Source organism: Bos indicus x Bos taurus, chromosome 1 (assembly GCF_003369695.1).
Source record: "Bos indicus x Bos taurus breed Angus x Brahman F1 hybrid chromosome 1, Bos_hybrid_MaternalHap_v2.0, whole genome shotgun sequence".
NCBI lineage: Eukaryota > Metazoa > Chordata > Mammalia > Artiodactyla > Bovidae > Bos > Bos indicus x Bos taurus.
Genome location: NC_040076.1, coordinates 9,199,267 through 9,221,685, shown reverse-complemented (window position 1 = coordinate 9,221,685; position 22,419 = coordinate 9,199,267). Strand labels below are relative to the sequence as shown.

Below are 22,419 nucleotides of genomic sequence, written 5' to 3'. Positions count from 1 at the left end.
ATGCTACCTTGAAATGCAGGTGCCTGGAAGCTAATACAACTTGGAAAATTAAAGTGATTGGTACTGGGTGGAGAAAAGGAACTAAGTAGACATGAATGTGCAAACTGGAAGTAACAGAAAGAGATGTAGGGGAGACTGGTCTCTCAGGCAGCACAAACGCACTGGGGGAAGGAAGGAAACATGGAGGCTGATAAGAGCAGATTTGATCACATCTGCAGAACAGCAGCCAGAATGAAGGCAGAGTGCTTTGTAAGGGGGAATCTGAGTTAACTAACACTTCAGTTCAGTTCAGTTCAGTCGCTCTGTCCTGTCCGACTCTTTGCGACCCCATGAACTGCAGCACACCAGACCTCCCTGTCCATCACCAACTCCCAGAGTTTATGAAAACTCATGTCTATCGAGTCAGTGATGCCATCCAACCATCTCATCCTCTCACCCTCTTCTCCTCCTGCCCTCAATCTTTCCCAGCATCAAGGTCTTTCCAAATGAGTCAGTTCTTCACATAAAGTGGCCAAAGTATTGAAGTTTCAGTGTCAGCATCAGTCCTTCCGATGAATATTCAGGACTGATTTCCTTTAGGATGGACTGGTTGGATCTCCTTGCTGTCCAAGGGACTTTCAAGAGCCTTCTCCAACATCACAGTTCAAAAGCATCAATTCTTCAGCACTCAGCTTTCTTTATAGTCCAACTCTCACATCCATACATGACTACTGGAAAGATCGGCAGAGTTATGTCTCTGCTTTGTAATGCGCTATCTGGGTTTCTCATGGCTTTTCAGCTAGACCCCTACCTATTGTTGATCGGCTGGTCGCTGCTGTTGAGGTGCTCGACAGTTGTGGCAAAGTGATGCTCAGCCTTGCTTCTCCCAGTGTTTGTAACAGTACTTTCTATTAAATATTTATACAGATATTACCACTCAAAAGGACAAGCTTGGGCTTCCCTGGGAGCTCAGTGGTAAAGAATCCGCCTGCCAGTGCAGGAAATGAGGGTTTGATACCTGGGTCAGGAAGATCCTCTGGAGGAGGGAATGGCAACCCACTCTAGTATTCTTGCCTGTAGAATGCCATAGACAGAGGAGCCTGACCAGCTGTAGTCCATGGGGTTGAAAGAGTTGGACACGACTGAGCCACTGAGCACATACATGAGGACAAGCCTGGCGCTCAAGGGAAGGGCAGAGAAGAGGGTTTACGTAGCCTTGCGTGTCTGCCTATCTGTCTGCCCAGTTCTTAATGAAGAAGAATTATTGATAGGAGAAAGGGGTGTGGTACATATTATGGCCATCAGTATAACTCAGATATACACTTATTCATCATAATTCATATTTTTCCTGTGGGATCCTATTAAGATTTTTTGGTGTGGAGCATTTTTAAAGTCTTTATTGAATTTGTTATAATACTGCTTCTGTTTCATGTTTTGGTATTTTGGCCTCTGTGAATGTGGGATCTTAGTTCCCTGGCCAGGGATCAAACGGACACCCCCTGCCTTGGAAGGTGAGGTCTTAACCACTAGACTGCCGGGGAAGTTCCCCTGGATCTGATTCTTGAGGTGTCATTTCCCTCTCTGGCTATCTAAATGGCATCCCCCCAATAACAGAGGGTCTTATGTGGGCCTCAGCAGAGACTACATTATTTGGGTCTGTTTAGCCGAAAAAGACGATGTCCCATGTTATGCAATCTCCATCTGTGCTTCTGGATACAGCTAGGTAACACAAAACACAGAGAGCCCTGCTGGATTAGGGACCAAGGGCCCTGGGTACACTTACTCCTAAAACAATTACTGTGTGGTCACAACCTGCCAGACACTGTACTAAGTGCTGCCAGTGTAGTGAATAAATAAAACAAGATCTGATCTCAATGTGACATGACATGATTTAGACACGTCCAGAGGGAGGCAGACTGAACAGGCTATTGAGGGATTTCAGAAGAGGATGACACACGCTCCTTGGGGAAATCAACAAAGGTGTCTCAAAGGAGGTCACTGGATCTCAAGGGATGAAAAGATGTTTGACAATGTTAAAAAAAAAGTGAAAGTGTTAGTCTCTTGGTCATGTCTGACTCTTTGTGACCTCATGGACTATAGCCCACCAGGCTACTGTGTTCTGGAATTTTCCTGGCAAGAATACTGGAGTGGGTTACTATTTCCTCCTCCAGGGGATCTTTCCAACTCAGGGATCAACTCATGTCTCCTGCAGTCCCTTTATTGGCAGGTGGATCCTTTACCACTGAGCCACCTGGGAAGCATAATCTTTATCTCTATGGTATGTCTGGTGAAATTCAATAACCTACAGGCTCAGTACAATACATACGAAATGCACTGAGAAAGATATTCCAGAAAAGAAGCTGAAAGTGATGGATAAGACACCTGGTGACCTCATTAACTTGCCTGCCTCTCCTGGCCACATCAGATCGGGCACTGTGAGTCACAGATGTCTCAGGTAGCTGTCCTCTCTTTCTCGCTCATTTCATTGTTCCTTCCTGTCTATCACTTAAGGCTTTTAAAGGGTCCTTTGTCTCCTGTGAGATCTCTACTGCTACTGCTGCTAAGTCACTTCAGTCGTGTCCGACTCTGTGTGACTCCATAGATGGCAGCCCACCAGGCTCCCCTGTCCCTGGGATTCTCCAGGCAAGAACACTGGAGTGGGTTGCCATTTCCTTCTCCAATGCATGAAAGTGAAAAGTGAAAGTGAAGTCGCTCAGTCGTGTCCGATTCTTCACGACCCCATGGACTGCAGCCTTCCAGGCTCCTCCGTCCATAGGATTTTCCAGGCAAGAGTATTGGAGTGGGGTTCCATTGTGAGATCTCTACCTATATGCTACGTAAGTTACCTTTCAGCATCCTGATGTGCTGGGTGCTAAGTAGCTTCAGTCGTGTCCAACTCTCTGTGATCCTATGGACTGTAGCCAGCCAAGCTCCTCTGTCCATGGGATTTTTCAGGCAAGAATACTGGAGTGGGTTGCCACTCCCTCCTCCAAGGCATCTTCCTGACTCAGGGATCAAACCTGAGTCTCTTGTGTCTCCTGTGTCTCTTGAATTGGCAGGGTCTTTACCACTAGCGCCACCTGGGAAGCCCCTGTCCTTTCATACCTAAAGCTTATTCTATTTCCCAGGATTGCCATGCTGCCTCTGGGCAACTCCAAGAATTAATTTGGTGTTTCTACAATGCCTATATCCTCCTTATGGATCTGGTTAATTCTCCTCTTTCTTCCAAACTGAACTCAGATGGGTTAGGCTACCTTCTAATGTACTCCCATGACACTTAATGACCACATATCTTAAAACATCATCACACTGTAGAACAATCATCTACTTCTTTTCTGTTTCCTACATTAGGATTCTTAGGAAAAGGGCCACTTTTCAAACCTCTGAATCCCTCTTTGCCTATTAGAAATATATTGAATGTTTTCATAAATTCATTGTAATATTTTTATCTTAGAGACCACTTAATAGGACAGCTTCCCTCTCAGCCATTTGTCAGCTGTTACTGGGAGAAGTTTATCTCTGTTTCTCTTTGTATGCATGTCCTTATCTGTCAAATGATAATAGGATCAGATGCATGCACATTGTTGAAAGAATTAACTCTTAAATGATTTATGACTATGAATAGCATCTTATGAAATGCTCAACAAAAGCTGGTTGAATCCAAATAAAATCTATCCATCCTTTGAGGACCAATTCAATTCTCCATTTACAATAAAGCCTGTATAAAGATCCAGAGGCAGAATTGATTGTTCCCTTCTTTTTCCTTTCTCAGCTTTTGTTTATAGCTCAGTTGCAGCAATTATCAGAGCTTTCCTAATATTAGAGTAATATATGCATATATGTGAGCCTCCCAGGGAGTAACTAGTGGTACTTGTACTAGTACAACCAGCTTGCCAGTGTAGGAGAGGTGGATTTGATCCCTGGATTGAAAAGATCCCCTGGAGGAGGGTGAGGTAACTCACTCCAACACTCTTGCTTGGAGAATCCCATGGACAGGCTATAATCCACTGCATCAACTCAAACAACTTAGCTTGCAGGCACAACACATATACATATGTAAGTGGACAAAGGTCCGTATAGTCATAGCAGTGGTTTTTCCAGTAGTCATGTACAGAAGTGGGATTTGGACCATGAAGAAGGCTGAGCACTGGAAGAATTGATGCTTTTGAATTATGGTACTGGAGAAGACTCTTAAGAGTTCCCTGGACTGCAAGGAGATCCAACCAGTCCATCCTAAAGGAAATCAGTCCTGAATATTCATTGGAAGCACTGATGCTGAAGCTGAAGCTCCAATACTTTGGCCACCTAATGCGAAGAGCCGACTCATTGGAAAAGACCCTGATGTTGGGAACGATAGAAGGCAGGAGGAAAAGAGGGCAGCAGAGAATGAGAGGGTTAGACACCATCACTGATTCAGTGGATATGAATTTGAGCAAACTCAAATGGTGGATGATGGGAGATGGTGGAGGACAGGGGAGCCTGGCATGCTGAAGTCCATGGGGTCACAAAGAGTTGGACATAGTGACTAAACGACAACAACATGCATATATCTGCTTCCTCTCCCCTGGTGACAAGCCGGAGTGGGCAGGGATGAGATATTTTCTTACTCCCTTCAACTCCCTAAATGAGTGTCTCACAAAAAGGAGGTGCTCAGATGCATGAGCTGAATATAAGAGAGACGACAGTGAAATATATCCTCTGTGTCATGGTTTATTGTCTCTGATCTAATGGCTTTTGATTTTGTGGAATATTCTTCATGACTACTTAATTTAGACGTAATTTATTTACAACATTATGTTAGTTTCAGGTGTGCAAACTAATGATTCAATAGACACATATATTGCAAACTGATCGCCATAGTAAGTCTACTTAACATCCATCACAAAGTTTTACCCTCGTGATGTAGAACTTTTAAGACCTACTCTCAGCAATTTTAAATTCATAACTTATTATTTAAATGTCAACTTGAACGGCTGAAACTTCCCCCTGTCTTCCCAATTCTGAGTTATTTAGCTTTTTACCACTTAGAATTGACCTATTGGCTATGATTCTTTGAGAAGGCTTTCCTTGTGAGTTTAAATGGGATTTGAACTCAAATGTGTGATAGAATCAGTTAATCTAGCCTACAAGCAAATAATAAAGAGCTCATCCTTTTCCCTCTTCCAAGCTCCCAATCTTCTTCTAGGGCGCCCTATCATGATAGCTAGCTAGTAATTCTGAGTGGAGTCCCTGTTACAATGTAAGAGTTCCCCTTATAATGCCTTACAGCATTATAAGGCAGAACGTAGATTGGCAATTTGGGATTGACATGTACATACTGCTATGTTTGAAACAGATAACCAACAAGGACCCACTGTGTAGCACAGGGAACTCTGTTCAACACTCTGTAATAGACTGAATGGGAAAAGAATTTGAAAAAGAATAGATACATGGATTTGCATAATTGAATCACTTTGCTGTATACCTGAAACTAACACCAATATAAAAAATACTTTAAAAATAAGACCAATTATAGGAGCAAGGTGTTAACTGATAATTACCTGTTAACTGGCACACTGATGATTCATGAAAATGAATGAACTGCTTCTATTGTATAGTTTGATAGCTGGTTCAGTTTCGATCCAACCCTTCCAATCCATGAAAAAGTCAAGCTTTCACTGATGTGGTGCAGAGGGCAGAAAATATTAAACAAACAATTTCCCACTGTGTTCTCAAGCAGGCAGGTGTTTTACCTCTAAAAAAAATTGCATGGCCCCCAAAGTGGGTTTAGGAGTTTGTCTTTAAAGAAACTATCTTAAAAAGAAAAAAAAAAAAAAGAGGAAGCTAAGAACCAGAAAAGGATTCTGGAAGGCAAAAATAAATCCTAGGGTGCTCGGATTTCTACTGTTTGATGGAAGAAGTGGTGTGAATTCCAGTGTAAGTGCCACTCCGGGATGAAAACTGCTCCTCTTGCAAAAAAAAGTGACTGGTGCTAAGTTTCTCTAGTTAGGACAGCACCAAGTGCTGGGGAACGGCGCTAACAGTGAAGTCTGTTAGTTTGATAAATGAATTACCAGCAGTATTCTGCTGACTCCTACACACAGCAATCAAGGTGGCCTCGGCTAGTCAACAGGGGTGGAAAACATATCCTCACACATTTGCTTCATGCCTGAAAAACAAGCAATTTAGGAGAAGACATCTGGACACAGAATTTGAACAGTGCTCAGAGCCCATCAAAACATGGATTTCATGGCTTGGCGTCTGGCTGCTAAGCAACGTACTTCTTACATTCAAAACAGAGTTGTAAAAGTGGGATTCTGATGCCAACTCCGGGTATTTCTCATTGAAAAAAAACAGCCATGAAAGTTTTTCTTTAGATCCCAGATATCTGATTTCCATGAAACTGAAGATCTCAGATCATTTCTCCTTTAGTTCCCCTTGGTTTCCATACTCTGAAGTATTAACCAGAGACTGACATTCTATTTTAAAGTACTCCCCAGTGAATGCTATGTGAGAATCTTGCTATATTCTTCTCAGCCCCTAATTAATTGTGCTTTTTAAATTAGATGCATATAATCATGATAATATGCTTTTCAAATATTTGGTTCTCATCAAGTTAGATGTATATACCAGAGAGCCAGCCACCAGCTAAATGAGATTTACTTTACTGCTTCTGCTTGGCAAGGAGGCCAGGGAGGGCCCATGTAAAATATTTTCATGTGTAGACTAGCTTGAAAAATGAATGTCCTTATAGTACTTATTAAAATGAAGATAGATGTTAATTTATTCCTTCCTTATCTAATAAAAGGTACTGATATATTCCAAAGCTTGGAAAATAGGAATTGTTAACTACTCAAATGAAATCCAGAAAAGGCAACAGGCAAATCATTTAGATTCACTGACTAGTTTTACTTTTTTCCTTTTTATTCTAAGACGCAATTAGGAAAATTATAGGGCGGGAACTAGAGAGTCATGGGGTCTTCTATTTATGTTTACTTAAAAAATTATGGAATCTGCATTTGTATTAAAAATGAGAGTGCACCATGACAATGTTCAAAGGGAACACTTTGGAGTAGTATGCCTACAAAAGTATTTTTTCTTCTGTCTTTGGAGAACTTCCTTCCATAAACTCTCTGAAGCCTCCTTCTTGGCAGCCTCTAGTGATGTAGCAAAGCAAGAAATCCAGACACGGAAAGTTGCTTACCAAAAAAAAAAAAAGACCTGGAAACCAAATAAGAAAGGGATAGTTTTACAGGAGAACTTCACTTCATATGGAAGGCCACAAAAGTGAATGCTCTTCCGTTTTAAAGATTAATGTTGTGCAGAAAAATTAAAGGATGGTGTCCAGGAGATCATTTAATGAAGAGAAAGATTTTCCATCTTGCAAAGCACCCTGTACTGTCGGCATCTCCCTAACTGCTGCCCTCCAGCGTCTTTATTTACATGTGGTTTGCATTTATGTCCACCCCATGAACCACAAGTGTTTCTTCACTCCAAATTTATCAACACTTTTCCTTCATACCAGGAGTGCCTTAGTAAAAATAGGAGAATTAGGTGGTGGAGCTGTGTGATTCTGAAACCTCCTGCAAGCCGTCATTGAATTTCCTGTCCTATTTCTGTTCGTTCCCTTTTGTACCATGAATTTGCATAATATTCCAAAGTTTCTAATCCCTCCTCTATCCTGGATGGATCTCAAGCACTTAAAGAATGTGCTATCAAGGTCCATTCTTACCAGACATCTGAGAGCATGACTCAAAACTGCCAATCAGAGGACAGCTGTGAAAACCGAGGCTCAGAGCTCCCAGCAAAACCAGCACAAAACCATCTCAGACTCTGTATCCGAATGTCATACTTTGGTGGTGGTCTACATAGGTACTGGGTTACTCCCAGAACCTCTGAGTCTATAAAGATCATTTTTTCCCCTCCCATTACCTCCGTCCTTAAAAGAGGGAAATCCTGGAAAAACATTCCTTCATGTCTTGACTCTCTGCCCAGATCTTTCCGCTCTGGGACTTCAGAAACATTCATCCAAAACCCAAACATGCGAGTTGGATGTGACCCTTGACAGGCAGCTGTGGACAACCTAGCAGTGCTTGCTGTGCACTGAAGAACCAGGCAAAGGCGTTGCTAAGGAACCTCACAAGACTGGTTTCTATATCCTGCTGGCCCTCCCGCATCTCTTCCATCCAAGGAACCAAGTTTCCACCAAGGTGGATATGTAAGAACGCCATTAGAAAGCCAGATGAGAAAATGAATCCTTCCTTTAGAAAGTCTTCTTTTGACTTATGTCCCGAAAGAGGTTCAAGGAAGAAGGTTGGGCATTTACAGAGGAAGATGGTAGATAAGGGTGACTACCGTGAATCACCCATCACAGCCCTCTACATCAGGTTAGCCAAGGTTCTACCTTTGGGTTCATTGGAAAGTAGATGACCCCTGATTCCAAAAACAGACTCAGCTTTCCCCTTCTCCCCACGGAACCGTGCACATTTCCCCAAGAATGCTAGCCCAGCCCATTTTATCCTATTTGCACCTCTATGGTATCAGATCTCAGACTGGAGACATCCAACCTGATGGATTGATGTCTAAGCCCGACTTGGTCATTTAAGGTTTGATTTGCTGCTGACTCTATACTCTGAAAACACGAGCACAGTGGGAGGCTGTCATGGGTTTCCTGCAAGGAGCAGATCAGTAAACCCATGGGGCCAGGCGGTTCGTGGGAGAAAGAAGGCTGTCAACAAGGCCATCCCTTTGACCTACCTCCTTACTGCAGGGCTTGAACCACTCACCCAGGCGGGACCTACCTCCCGAGTAAACAGGATGGCCGCGTCATAGTGCTCCTCGTGATCATCCCCTAGCTGGTTGTGCTGGTGCTGCCACTTGCAGAAGTTCTTGAGCGTGGTGGCCGCGTTCTTGCTCACCTCCAGGCTCTTGTCCTTATCGCCCAGCACCACCACCTTCACCACGACCAGGCGGATGTGGTTCTCGATGCTGGCGTGGCTGTACAGCTTGTTGGCGATGGAGGCCAGGGTCAGTAGGTAATGCTGGAGGCCCCGGCCGTACATCCGCGCCATGGATGCGTCGGCCACTAGGAGCAGCTCCACCTGGCGGGCCCGGGAGATTGAGCGGCGCCGCCGCCGCCACCACGTCCGTGGTCCCTGACTCCCGTCGGACGAGGGAGCCGACTGGCCCGGGAGCTGCTGCGGGGCCAGAGCCCAGCGTCCGTCCGGGCGGCTGGGCGCCGGGGGGCGCTCGCGGGCGCCTGGCGGGGACGCGTGGGTCTCGCAGCTGGTGCGAGGAGGCAGAGCCTCAAAGCTGAAACCCTCGCGGGTATAGACGTGCAGGATTCGCGCGGACTCGTCCCCGTAGACTCGCGCATCGCCCTCCGCCTCTGCCCAGGGACCGCGCAGCAGCGGCTGCAGGGTGTAGCGCGCGCGCTTGACCGCGAAAAAGCCGTCGAGGCCGCCGCAGAGGTCAAAGACTGCCAGCGAGCGCGGGCTGCCGTCCACCGTGCCCCGATAGAAGCAGTGGCCCCGGTGGCGCCGGGTCGCGTTCGGCCCGCCTCCTGCGGGCACCAAGCCAGCGGCGCCCACCGAATCGTCCCTTTCCAAGTCCAAGAGGAACCGCCGACCTCCCGCGTAGACGAGGTAGCCCACCTTGCCGCCGCCGGAGTAGAGCTGGTCGATGTTCTGCACGAGCCCGCGGCTCCCGCGCTGCGGCGCCAGGGGGTGCGGGTGGCCCGGAGGCTCGGCCGGCTCCTGCGCCTCCTCCCCCCGCCGCCCGCGGGGCTGGGCGGCCGCAGCCACAGCAGCAGCCCGAGGCTGCCCGGCTTTATCCTGGGCAGGTGCCGCGGTGGGGCCGGCGGCCACCGGGGGCAGGCGGAGCGCGCACAGCATCAGGGCCGCCCACCCGAGCAGCATAGTGCGCTGCCCGCGGGGAGGGGCTGCGCGCCGGGGGGCACTTGGTGGGTTATTTGTTATTAGCTCTGGAAGTTACCGGGGCGGGAGGTGGGGATACACATACACTTGCTTGCAAGGTTGAGTCTAGTGTCGGAGGGAGGGGGAACCCGGTAGCAGCGCCAGCCTGTCCCGGCCGCGATGCCAGCGTGCGAACTTTTCTTTGTTGCTTTGGAAAATGTTTGGATTCGGGCTCCGGAAAGAAGAGGAAAGAAAGAAAAGGAAAAAAGAAAAAAAAAAAAAAAAAGCCGGGTTGCGGATATTCAGCAAGTACTAGAAAAGGGGGGAAAACCCAAACACGGCCAGGATCGGGGCACCAAGAAAAGTCAGGAAGGTGCCGCGCACCAGGCGGGAGACTGGTGCATGCTTTCCTCCAGGCTCCTTGCTGCTCCCGACCCGCCGGCCGCGGGGTTCCCAGCTCCGGAGCCGGCTTCTTTTCTTATTTGGGGGGTCTCCTTGACTCTACTGGAACAGGTCAGAAGGGAAGAAGAAGAGGGAAAAAAGGCAGAAAAATTAAAACAAAAATGCCAGGGGCGGCCTGGGGCAAGCCAGCGAAGCGGCGCGTCTGGGTCCCTTCGGATGCGGTGTCTTCCTGCCCGCCGTCATCCCCAGTCTGCCGCTGCGAGCGCCGAGAGCAGCGCGAGCGCTGTGAAGATGCGAGGAGGTGGAACAATGAATTTATAGCGGCATGCCATCCTGCAATGGCAATTTCAACAATTCGTCACTGCAAGCTGCCTCTTAAAGGGAGAGCTTCCCCCAACACTCCCACCCTTCCTGGTCCGCGCCTAATCAGATGGGGGAGGGCGGGCCTGGGATGGGGTGGGGGGGTTGATCGAGGAAAGGGCGACCGCGGAGGAGGAAGGGACCCGGCGAGGTGGAAGGAGGGAGGAGGGAGAGAGCAAGGGCGAAGGGGGAGAAAAAAGTATTTGAGGAAGCAAAACAGATTTCCTTGGCCGCATTTAAAGCCACAGCGGCTCGGGGTTTGTCTGATATTTCACAACCAATGGGGTTGGCTAACCTCGGCTTACCTCATCTCCAGAAGGGGTGTTTTTGGTGTGCTTTTCAAGTTACTGAGACGTTTCAAGTCTCTCCCTGCCTCCTTCTCGCCTGCTTTTCTTTCCCTCGGTAGGAAGTTCCTGCCGCAAGTTTTTTCCCCTCTCTCTTTGCAGGCCGGTGCGCGCCGGCCTCGCAGACCTTGCAGCAGCGCATCCACCAGCCAAGGGCTTTCGGCTTCCCGTGCACCCCCTCGCCCTGCGCTCCCGGTACCAATCTCCTCCCTCCACATTCCCCAGACTCTTCGCTGTCGCTTTCGGATGCCCGCTAGGCTAGGGTTTCGGGTGACTAACTTCTCCCAGCCTCCAGCAGAGGGGCCGGGCAGCTGGCGCGCCGCTGAGGTGTCCCCGGGCAGGGCCGCGGGAGGCCTGGGAACTCCTCGCCTTTGTGTGCGAGCCGCGCGCTCCCCGCTTTCTCCAGCGCGCGTTTCATCCGCGCCCGCAATCTGTCACTCAATCCCAGATGACTGGAACTTCTTTGCTTTGCCAGGTTGAAAGCGTTAACTCATTCCACACCCCCCCCCCCCCACCATAAGATTAAAAAAATAATGTCCCCACACTTCACTTCTTCCTTCAGCTAAAATAATACTTACACGATAAATACCCATGAGTGAAGTGAAGTGAAAGTTGCTCAATTGTGTCCGACTCTTTGCGACCCCAGGGACTTCTTCCATGCAGTTCTCCAGGCCAGAATACTGGAATGGGTAGCCTTCCCCTTCTCCAGGGGATCTTTCCAACCCAGGGATCGAACCCAGGTCTCCCACCTTGCAGGTGGATTCTTTACCAGCTGAACCACCAGGGAAGCCCATAAATACCCATATTTATATTTATTTCTCTTAAAACAACCACTCACCATCCTTGGTCCTAACATACTATCATTCTCAGAAATTCCTTGTAGGTGAAAAAGAAGACTGTTTTTTGGAAGGAAGGGTGCCAATTGGTGTTAGTATGTGAGCAGCATTGTGACTGCAACTTTATTTGTCCCTCCTCTTTCTTTCCTCAAATTATAAAATCTAGCAGAAAAAAAGAAAAAAGAAAGAAAAGAAAAAAAGGAAAATCCAACGACTTTCTAACCACTCAGTTCAGTTCAGTTCAGTCACTCAGTCGTATCTGACTCTTTGCCACCCCATGGACTGCAGCACGCCAGGCCTCCCTGGTCATCACCAGCTCCTGGAGTTTACTCAAACTCACGTCCATTGAGTTGGTGATGCCATCTAACCATCTCATCCTCTGTCATTCCCTTCTCCTCCTGCCTTCAATCTTTCCCAGCATCAGAGTCTTTCCAAATGAGTTAGTTCTTCACATCAGGTGGCCAAAGTACTGGAGTTTCAGCTTCAACATCAGTCGTTGCAATGAACATTCAGTACTGATCTCCTTTAGGTTGGACTGGTTGGGTCTCCTTGCAGTTCAAGGGACTCTTAAGAGTCTTCTCCAACACCATAGTTCAAAAGTTATCTATTCTTCGGCATTCAGCTTTCTTTACAGTCCAACTCTCACATCCATACATGACTGCTGGAAAAATATTTTAACCACTACTGATAATGATTAAAAGGTCTACTGTAGGGACAAGAGCATCTTCCTTCCCCATTATTCCTAGGCGAATTAATGAATACATCAGTGAAAAATGAATCTACTTTCTACCTTAAATTCACAGGGGATGCATGCCAAGGATAGCAGGGGCACCTCTGTGTAGGCCAAGCTGCTGATGGTTTCTTGTATCCTTGCCAAGAGATTTAATCACTTTTTCAGGGAATCAGGAGGGTCCTGAATTGGATTCAGGTCCTCGGAGGAGCAATGAAGCTGAGAATGCCAGAATTGCCCAGCAGTGATGCCCACTGCCTTGCGCCTGGAGCACCCTCTGGAGTCGTAGGAGAGGAGGGGTGAAACACCTGAGTTAGCTCTCACTTATCATTGTAATGATTATAATGATCCTTGGGATTTCTGGACCACTCTATAACCCCTAGTGGATTCTGAAATACCACAACATCTGGGAAGAAGTTACTATTGCTGAAGGTCATTGCCTTTAAATTTTTATTTTTAAAATTTTATATTGGAGTATAGTTGAATCCCAGCTGGTGAGCACTAAAGAATCTGCCTGTTAATACAGGAGATGAAAGAGATGTAGGTTGGGAAGATCCCTTGGAGAAGGAAATGACAACCCACCTCAGAATTCTTGCCTAGAAAATTTCATGGAGAGAGAAGCCTGGCAAGCTACAATCTATGGGTCAAAAAGAGTAGGATGTGACTGAGCACACACATACGCACATAGACACATACATAGTTGATTAAAAATGTGTTAGTTTCAGGTGTACAGCAAAGTGATTCAGTTATACTTACACATGTATTTATTCTTGTTCAAATTATTTTCCTATTTAGGTTATTACAGAGTATCTTTGTTGGTTATCTATTTTAAATGTAGCAATGTATACATGTCAATCTCCCAGGCTAACCCTCCTCCAGCTGTTATCCCCTACTAACCATAAATTCATTCTCTAAGTCTGAATCTAGTAAATAAGTTCTTGTGACTTTTTTTTAAAGGTTCTTCATAGAAGTGATTGGAGAAGGCAATGGCACCCCACTCCAGTACTCTTGCCTGGAAAATCCCATGGACAGAGGAGCCTGGTGGGCTGCAGTCCATGGCGTTGCTAAGAGCCGGACATGACTGAGCGACTTCACTTTCACTTTCCACTTTCATGCACTGGAAAAGGAAATGGCAACCCACTCCAGTGTTCTTGCCTGGAGAATCCCAGGGACAGGGGAGCCTGGTGGGCTGCCGTCTATGGAGTCACACAGTCAGACACGACTGAAGCGACTTAGCAGCAGCAGCATGAAAGCGATATCTATGATATTTGTCTTTATCTCTCTGACTTACTTCGTTAAGTATGATAACCTCCGGGTTCATCCATGTGGCCTCAAATGGCATTATTTCATTCTTTTTATCCATTCATCTGTTGATGGACCATTAGGTTTCTTCCATGTCTTCACTGTTTTAAATAGTGCTATGAGGAACATTGGGGTGCATATGTCCTTTAGAATCTTGCTTTTCTGTGGATATATGCCCAGCAATGGGATTACTTGATCATATAATAGCTCTATTTTTAGATTCTTAGGGACTCTCCATACTGTTCTCCACAATAGCTGTGAAATTCAAATCAAAACAACAATGAGATATCACCTCACACCAGTCAGAATAAGTAAATAAGTATTAGTCACTCAGTCATGTCCAACTCTTTGCCATCCCATACACTGTAGCCCACCAGGCTCCTCTGTCCATGGAATTCTCCAGGCAAGAATACTGGACTGGCTTGCTATTTCCTTCTCCAGAGGATCTTCCCAACCTCGGGACTGAACTCTGGTCTCCTGCATTACAAGCAGATTCTTTCCCATCTGAACCAAAAGAGAAGCTCCTTCACCACTCCCCCACCCTCTGTCACTCCACTCAGAATGGCCACCATCAGAAGTGTACAAACATTAAATGCTGGAGAGGGTGTGGAGAAAGGGGAACCCTCCTACACTGTTAGTGGAAATTTATATTGGGCCATTGCTTTTTAATTCCACAATCCCTCAGGCTCTCAGTCTAAGACCAATACTACCAGTTGAATAGTTTGAGGACCTACAGACTTTCAAGATCAGGAAATAAAGGGGACAACCTAGTTTTCTTGCAGTTTTCCTCTTCCTCCAATAGTCTTCAAGTTTGTGCTGGCCATTCTCTCTTCAATGGTCATTGTCTTGTGCCTTTAGATAATATTTGTTATTATTACTGTTGCTATTACCAATTTCAGTAAAAAACAGTTCAATATATGTCACTAAATACCATCTCTAAAACAATTTGGATTCAATAATTTTAACCTTTTCATCATGGTTAATCTCAAAGGATCATTTTGATAGAGAGGCATGTTAGATGACAGTGGTGTACTTCAATTAACTATAATGATTTGCATTCACAGATTTCTTATTTCGCATTTAAGGAAATTCCAAATGAATTTTCTTCTTAGTGAACGTTTTTCTCCTCTTTCCAAAGCTCTGCATTTCTCCCATGAATCATGTCTCTGAATTTTAGGCCTTCAGTTTTAATTACATAATGATATTTGTACTCAGGTTGTTGTTCAGCTGCTAAGTCATGTCTGATTCTTTGCAACCCCCTGGACTGTAGCACGCCAGGCTTCCCTGTCCTTCACTATCTCTCAGCATTTGCTCAAACTCACGTCCATTGAGTCAGTGATGCAATCCAACCATCTCGTCATCAGTCAACCCTTTCTTTTTTTGCTTTCAGTCCTTCTCAGCATCAGTGTCTTTTCCAGTCAATCGACTCTTCATATCAGGTGGTCACAGTATTGCAGCTTCACCTTCAGCAACAGTCCTTCCAGTGAATATTCAGGGTTGATTTCCTTTAGGATTGACTGGTTTGATAGATGCTTTAAATGTTTAGAGATATGTTGAATAACAGAATGGAAACAGATAAAGCTCCAAACATAAATATCAAGCAATAAATATAAATATAACCACATATTTACAAGGGCAGAAACTAATTCAGCTTATAAATACAATGAGTAAATTCTTACACATTCAGAAAACTTCTACTTGGATATATTTTTTTTTTCTGTGAAAGTAACTTGGGCACTTTAGGAAGTTCCTCTCATAACACTTCTAAATGTTACTCTTGTGGATTAGGATGAAAATTCCAGAAATGTTCCAGAAAAATTAATGTCTGTCCCTCCAAGGAAATAATTTGCACTGGATGGAAGTAGTCTGGGTTTTCATTTTCATTTTTTAAAGTAGAAAGAGAAAATATATGAGGCATCACATTTAGGGGGATTAATTGTTTCTTTATTCTTTCATTATTCTAACAGTTTTATTTGTGCATATTTAATGGGAGGTGTCTACTGCATTTCTATAGAGTACATGAACACCCCTGATGTGTAATTTCACATTTCCCCAAAGGAAAACAAATGTTCGACTCCAGAAGGTTATCAGTTGGAAACTAGAGATTTTATAAAAGTCAAGACCAAAATGAGCTGCCGGTAAGCCAAAAGTTCACTAGTGGCCAGCTATCCTGAAGCTAAAATCCCTTCCCTCGTAATTTGATGCTCAATCCACGTCTCTTAAAATCCACCCAGTGTAACAAATACCTGCCAAGCACCCACTGGAGGTTCTCTGGAGACATATAAAGATGAGTAAGCCATGATTAATATTCAGAGATGCTAACCATTCAGAGAAATAGCCAAATGTACCAAGGAATACTTGGAGTGCAAACTGGAAAATGCAACCAGAGAGGGGGAAAAAGAAGCAAGAGACCAGCTTCTGCAGGTGCTCTCAGCTGTGTATTTCCAGCACAGCTTTCCTGCAAAGGATGTGTATGTTCCTGTAAGTAATATTTTCTCAGATTTCCATTCGCTAAAGTGTTATTTCCTCCCCTTCCCCCATCTATGATTTTAATGCTAAGAGTGAGGAAATAACGGACAATAAAATATTCCCCTCCAGCCAAACACCTGCTCCTTACCTCCCAAGTTGGAGAATCTCAGTCCCTCAACTCTGTAATAGTTTTTCCCCTATTATGGCCCCTACCTTATAGGTCTTGCTGTATTTTGAGGTCCCCAAGTGTCATGTCCCCGAGTGGCCGGATGCTAGATGCAGCGAGTAGACCACCTCCACTGCTCTTGAGGTGTATGCACATTTTAAAGATTCTAGGTCACCCTTCCCTGCAAGTGCCCCTCACCGTTGCCTCAAAAGCAAAGATTATTTTAGATGTCTATATAAGTGCTATCATGCAGTGTCTGTTCTATGACTGTGACTTCATTTTTACCTCATGTCCTTTAGAGCTTCCCTAGTGGCTCAGGTGGGAAAGAATCTGCCTGCAAATGCAGGAGACCCGGGTTCAATCTCTGGGTTGGGAAGATCCCCTGGAGAAGGCAATGATAACCCACTCCAGTATTCTTGCCTGGGAAATTCCATGGACAGAGGAACTTGTTGCGTTACAGTCCACGTGGTTACAAAGAGTTGGACATGACTGAGTGACTAACACACACAGACAGTGTCCTTCAGGTTCAACTGTGTCGTGCACACACAAGAGTCAAATTTCTAAAATTGGAGAGAAGAATGATGATGCTAGGGTCTGGCAGGACGGGGAAATGGAGAGTTCCTCTTTAAGAGTGTAAAGTTTCAGAGAATACTAAAATCTAGAGATCTGCTGTAAAACGTTGTGCTTATAGTTAACAATAGGGGCTTCCCAGGTGACTCAGTGGTAAAGAATCTGACATGGGTTCCATCCCTGGGTTGGGAAGATCCCCTGGATTAGGAAATGGCAATGCACTCCAGTATTCTCCCCTGGGAAATCCCATGGACAGAAGAGATTGGTGGACTATAGTCCATGTGGTCACAAAGAGTCAGATGCAACTGAGCACATAGTTAACAATACTACATTGTACTCTTGAAGTTTATTGATGGTAGATTTCATTAAATATTCTTAACATGAAACAAGGTGAAAACCTATTTAGAAATAGGGAAGGGAGTGTATATATTATGCTAGCTTTGATATTAACCCTAATTTTTTTAAAGGGGAAACTATTACTTAAACTATCTTCTCTTTTTTCCTAGCTCTTTACCTCCCTGTCCATTTTCCTCCCACAATCCCCAATGACACGCCAGTGCACATGCACGAAACTGCACAAATGAGACACACAACACACATCAGCTTGTGCACCCTCTGCTCGAACTCAGTTTTGCATGTGGGCTGTACTGCCGTGATGAGAGTATAGCAAGTCCTGAGAAAATGGGAGGAGGTATTATGTCAACTCCTCCTTTCCCCTTGCAGAGAAAACAAACCTTCTTGAGACCTGCATTGCAGATTTTTTTTTTTTTTTTTTAGGGAAATATGCCACATTCCTGATAAAAGTCAAAATCATTTTCTTTTGTCTCTGCCTAGGACAGATTACAGAACAGTCTATCTGCTGTGATGGATAGCATATGCTTCAGAATCAGTGTTACTTAATTTGATAAAAAAAATGTTGGGGAAAGCTAGATTTTCATCTTTCTCACACACAGAAATTTTATACAGTATGAAAGTCTTCACGTGAATAATGTACATGTGTATTATTTAAGACATACAGGTGCTATCTGTAAAATAAAACCGACAAGTCAGTTTTATACTGACCAGCTGTGAAATGTTGTTTTAGCTTTTCTCACACAATTATGTGCATATTACTTGCTTTTATGAATTACTCAAGTTCTTTTTTTTTTCTTTTCTTTATTTTCTGGAAATCATCTCAAAGTCAAACATTACTGGAAACACATGGAAAATCAGGAATTTCCAGCCTAGAGTAATTTGAAACATTTGAGGTTTTAACTTTTTCCTTCATGATGACAAATATAAGCAGAAATTTCAAATTACTTAATGAGTAGTAGTTGCCATTGTAATTGTAGTAGCTAGGAATTGTTTTCCATAAGCCTACAATTAGTTTTTATTTTTTTTAAGCTTACATGGTAACAACACCTTGTTCAAGCTCTCCGGTTTCGTGATCTCCCTAGAAACAAGTCAGGCCTGATTAAGCTTATTTGCCTTATTCTGGTCAGTCAGGTAAGAAGCAGAGGTTAGTCCAGCAAAGCTATTTTTTCCTGCCTCATTCACCCCTGGCTAGTAAGGAAATGAACACAGTAGCTATCTAATCAGTAAGCGTACCTTACACCCAGGCTATTGGGATCACTGAAAGTTGCTTAGATTGTTTAAGAAGAGATACATGGTATCATTTTTTTCATGACTGTCCGTGGACTAACACAAACCTGTCCAACACATACCGTTCCTAGGCAGGTACTAGCAGATGGGTGGAGCAGTTATCCTGGATATGACCCTACATGAGGATGGGAGTGCAAGTGAAAAGCTTGCAGTGTTTACTTATTTTCTCTAATTTTGCATGTGTCAGTCTTCCTATACTCCTCTTCCCAAGCCCTGAATCATGGAGTTAACAGGAAGTAACAATGTCACCATTATTCGCTGCCTGTCTGACTGAATAAAGATTTTAGTCTATCAATAAGTTCCAGGAAGGAAGCCTTTACATGAAAATCACCATCAACTCTCCCTCTTTTTTCCTTCCAGTTGGCCCATCCTGGACATGTTGGAAATTCCCCTTTCACCATTACTGACATGCCCCAGGGTCCCAATAAGGTTCAATCGCTCATCTTTGAAAATAAGAGCAGATGTGCTTGAGACAGCAGGATGAGAAGAGGAAGTGAAATTTGATTGAGTTTCAGTTGAGGGACCCACTCTTTACCCACATTTTCCTGTATTTGTCCCCAAAGTCAGAGTCTTCCCTTTGCTCATCTATTTTTTTTTTTTTTTTCTTTTTGGGATTCTCTTCCAATCCATCTACTCTCTTTTCAGTTTAGGTTAGTGATGAAGTACGATTCCCCCTGAACTTCAGGCATGTGGGTCATCACATTTTCTTGAAAACAGAACTGGATGATTAAGACTGAGGCAGTGATGCTGTCCTTCAGGAAACTTAAACCTATGTTCAAATCATCCTCTAAACAGAGTCCTCACCATATTTGCTCACAAACAAACATTATCAGAGTCTTGATGGTCCACCCCAGTTTGGGCCCAAGCGTTTTAGGTGACTCGAGTTATACCTGAAACAGTTCTTTTGACTCATGACTTTAGAACTAATTACCAGTAGGTGGTTGTGAATTGCTAAACACATATTTACAATGAGCTATATATAATCTCTCTAACCTATTTTTCTGCATCTCAGATCCTCACTTATTTCTGCCAAAGCAGTAATCATATAGGTCATTATTTTATCCATCTATTTGCCATGGACACAGAGCCAGGTGGGCTACAGTCCATGGGATTGCAGAGTCAGACGTTACTGAGCCACTAACATTCTACTCACTCTTTGCTTGATATATCTTTTAGAAAAGTGGGTTGAGAAAAATGAGGCAGAGAGACCGTGAATAAGGTAGAGGCCTTCATAGCAACAAGCTGTAAAGTACGACATAAAGAAAGCTTCTCACATGGGTCAGACTGGCCATTATCAAAAAGTCTACAAAAAAAGAATGCTGGAGAGGGTGTGGAGAAAAGGGAATGCTCTTGCACTGTTGGTGGGAATGTAAATTGACACAGCCACTATGGAAGATGGTATGGAGATTCCTTAAAAAACTAGGAATAAAACTGCCACGTGACCCAGCAATCCTAGTCTTAGGCATACACCCTGTGGAAACAAAAATTGAAAAAGACGTATAAACCCCATTGTTCATTGCAGCACTATTTACAATAGCTAGTACATGGGAGCAACCTAGATGACCATGGACAGATAAACGGGTAAAGAAATTGTGGTACACATACACAATGAAATATTAGTCATAAAAAAGAATGTATTTGAGTCAGTTCTAATGAGGTGGATGAACCTAGAGTCTATAATACACAGTGACATAAGTCAGAAAGAGAAAGATGAATATCATATACTAACACAGGCAATGGCACCCCATTCCAGTACTTTTGCCTGGAAAATCCCATGGACAGAGGAGCCTGGTGGGCTGCAGTCCATGGGGTTGCTAGGGTCGGACACGACTGAGCGACTTCACTTTCACTTTTCACTTTCATGCATTGGAGAAGGAAATGGCAACCCACTCCAGTGTTCTTGTCTGGAGAATCCCAGGGACGGGGGAGCCTGGTGGGCTGCCCTCTATGGGGTCGCACAGAGTCAGACACGACTGAAGTGACTTAGTAGCAGCAGCAACACATATATATGGAATGTAGAATGATGGTACCAATGCATTTATTTGCAGGGCAGCAATGGAGAAACAGACATAAGAGAACAGGCTTATGGACACGGGGGAGAGGGAAGAAGAGGGTGAGATACATGGAGAGAGTAACAGGGAAACTCACAATCAGTTCAGTTCAGTTCAGTCGTTCAGTCATGTCTGACTCTGCAACCCCGTGAATTGCAGCACGCCAGGCCTGCGGGTCCATCACCAACTCCCGGAGTTCACTCAAACGCACGTCCATAAGAGTCTGTGATGCCATCCAGCCATCTCATCCTCTGTCATCCCCTTATCCTCATGCCCCCAATCCCTCCCAGCATCAGAGTCTTTTCCAATGAGTCAGCTCTTCACATGAGGTGGCCAAAGTACTGGAGTTTCAGCTTTAGCATCATTCCTTCCAAAGAACAGCCAGGACTGATCTCTTTTAGAATGGACTGGTTGGATCTTCTAGCAGTCCAAGGGACTCTGAAGAGTCTTCTCCAACACCACAGTTCAAAAGCATCAATTCTTCGGTGCTCAGATTTCTTCATAGTCCAACTCTCACATCCATACATGACCACTGGAAAAACCATAACCTTGACTAGATGGATCTTTGTTGGCAAAGTAATGTCTCTGCTTTTTAATATGCTATCTAGGTTGGTCATAACTTTCCTTCCAAGGAGTAAGCGTCTTTTAATTTCATGGCTGCAGTCACCATCTGCAGTGATTTTGGAGCCCAAAAAAATAAAGTCTGACACTGTTTCCCCATCTATTTCCCATGAAGTGATGGGATCAGATGCCATGATCTTCGTTTTCTAAATGTTGAGCTTTAAGCCAACTTTTTCACAATCCTCTTTCACTTTCATCAAGAGGCTTTTTAGTTCCTCTTCACTTTTTTCCATAAGGGTGGTGTCATCTGCATATCTGAGGTTATTGATATTTCTCCTGGCAATCTTGATTCCAGCTTGTGCTTCTTCCAGCCCAGCATTTCTCATGATGTACTCTGCATATAAGTTAAATAAGCAGGGTGACAATATACAGCCTTGACATACTCCTTTTCCTATTTGGAACCAATCTGTTGTTCCATGTCCAGTTCTAACTGTTGCTTCCTGACCTGCATACAGGTTTCTCAAGAGGCAGGTTAGGTGGTCTGGTATTCCCATCTCTTTCAGAATTTTCCAGTTTATTGTGATCCACACAGTCAAAGGCTTTGGCATAGTCAATAAAGCAGAAATAGATGTTTTTTCTGGAACTCTCTTGCTTTTTCCATGATCCAGCAGATGTTGGCAATTTGATCTCTTGTTCCTCTGCCTTTTCTAAAACCAGCTTGAACATCTGGAAGTTCATGGTTCACATATTGCTGAAGCCTGGCTTGGAGAATTTTGAGCATTACTTTACTAGCATGTGAGATGAGCGCAATTGTGTGGTAGTTTGAGCATTCTTTGGCCTTGCCTTTCTTTGGGATTGGAATGAAAACTGATCTTTTCCAGTCCTGTGGCCACTGCTGAGTTTTCCAAATTTGCTGGCATATTGAGTGCAGCACTTTCACAGCATCATCTTTCAGGATTTGAAAGAGCTCAACTGGAATTCCATCACCTCCACTAGCTTTGTTCGTAGTGATGCTTTCTAAGGCCCACTTGACTTCACATTCCAGGATGTCTGGCTCTAGGTGAGTGATCACACCATCATGATTATCGTGGTCATGAAGATCTTTTTTGTACAGT

General features: G+C 44.5%; 1 protein-coding gene across 1 annotated transcript in view; it reads right to left on the bottom strand.

Moving 5' to 3' along the window:
- The window catches only part of ADAMTS5 (ADAM metallopeptidase with thrombospondin type 1 motif 5), a 56,672-nt gene extending 46,214 nt beyond the window's left edge, over positions 1-10,458 (bottom strand). The window contains exon 1 of the mRNA XM_027543191.1: positions 8,760-10,458. Within this exon, the coding sequence (XP_027398992.1) occupies positions 8,760-9,875 (1,116 nt within the window). The 5' untranslated portion in view covers positions 9,876-10,458. The remainder of the gene's footprint in view (positions 1-8,759) is intronic.
- Positions 10,459-22,419: the final 11,961 nt, after the last annotated feature.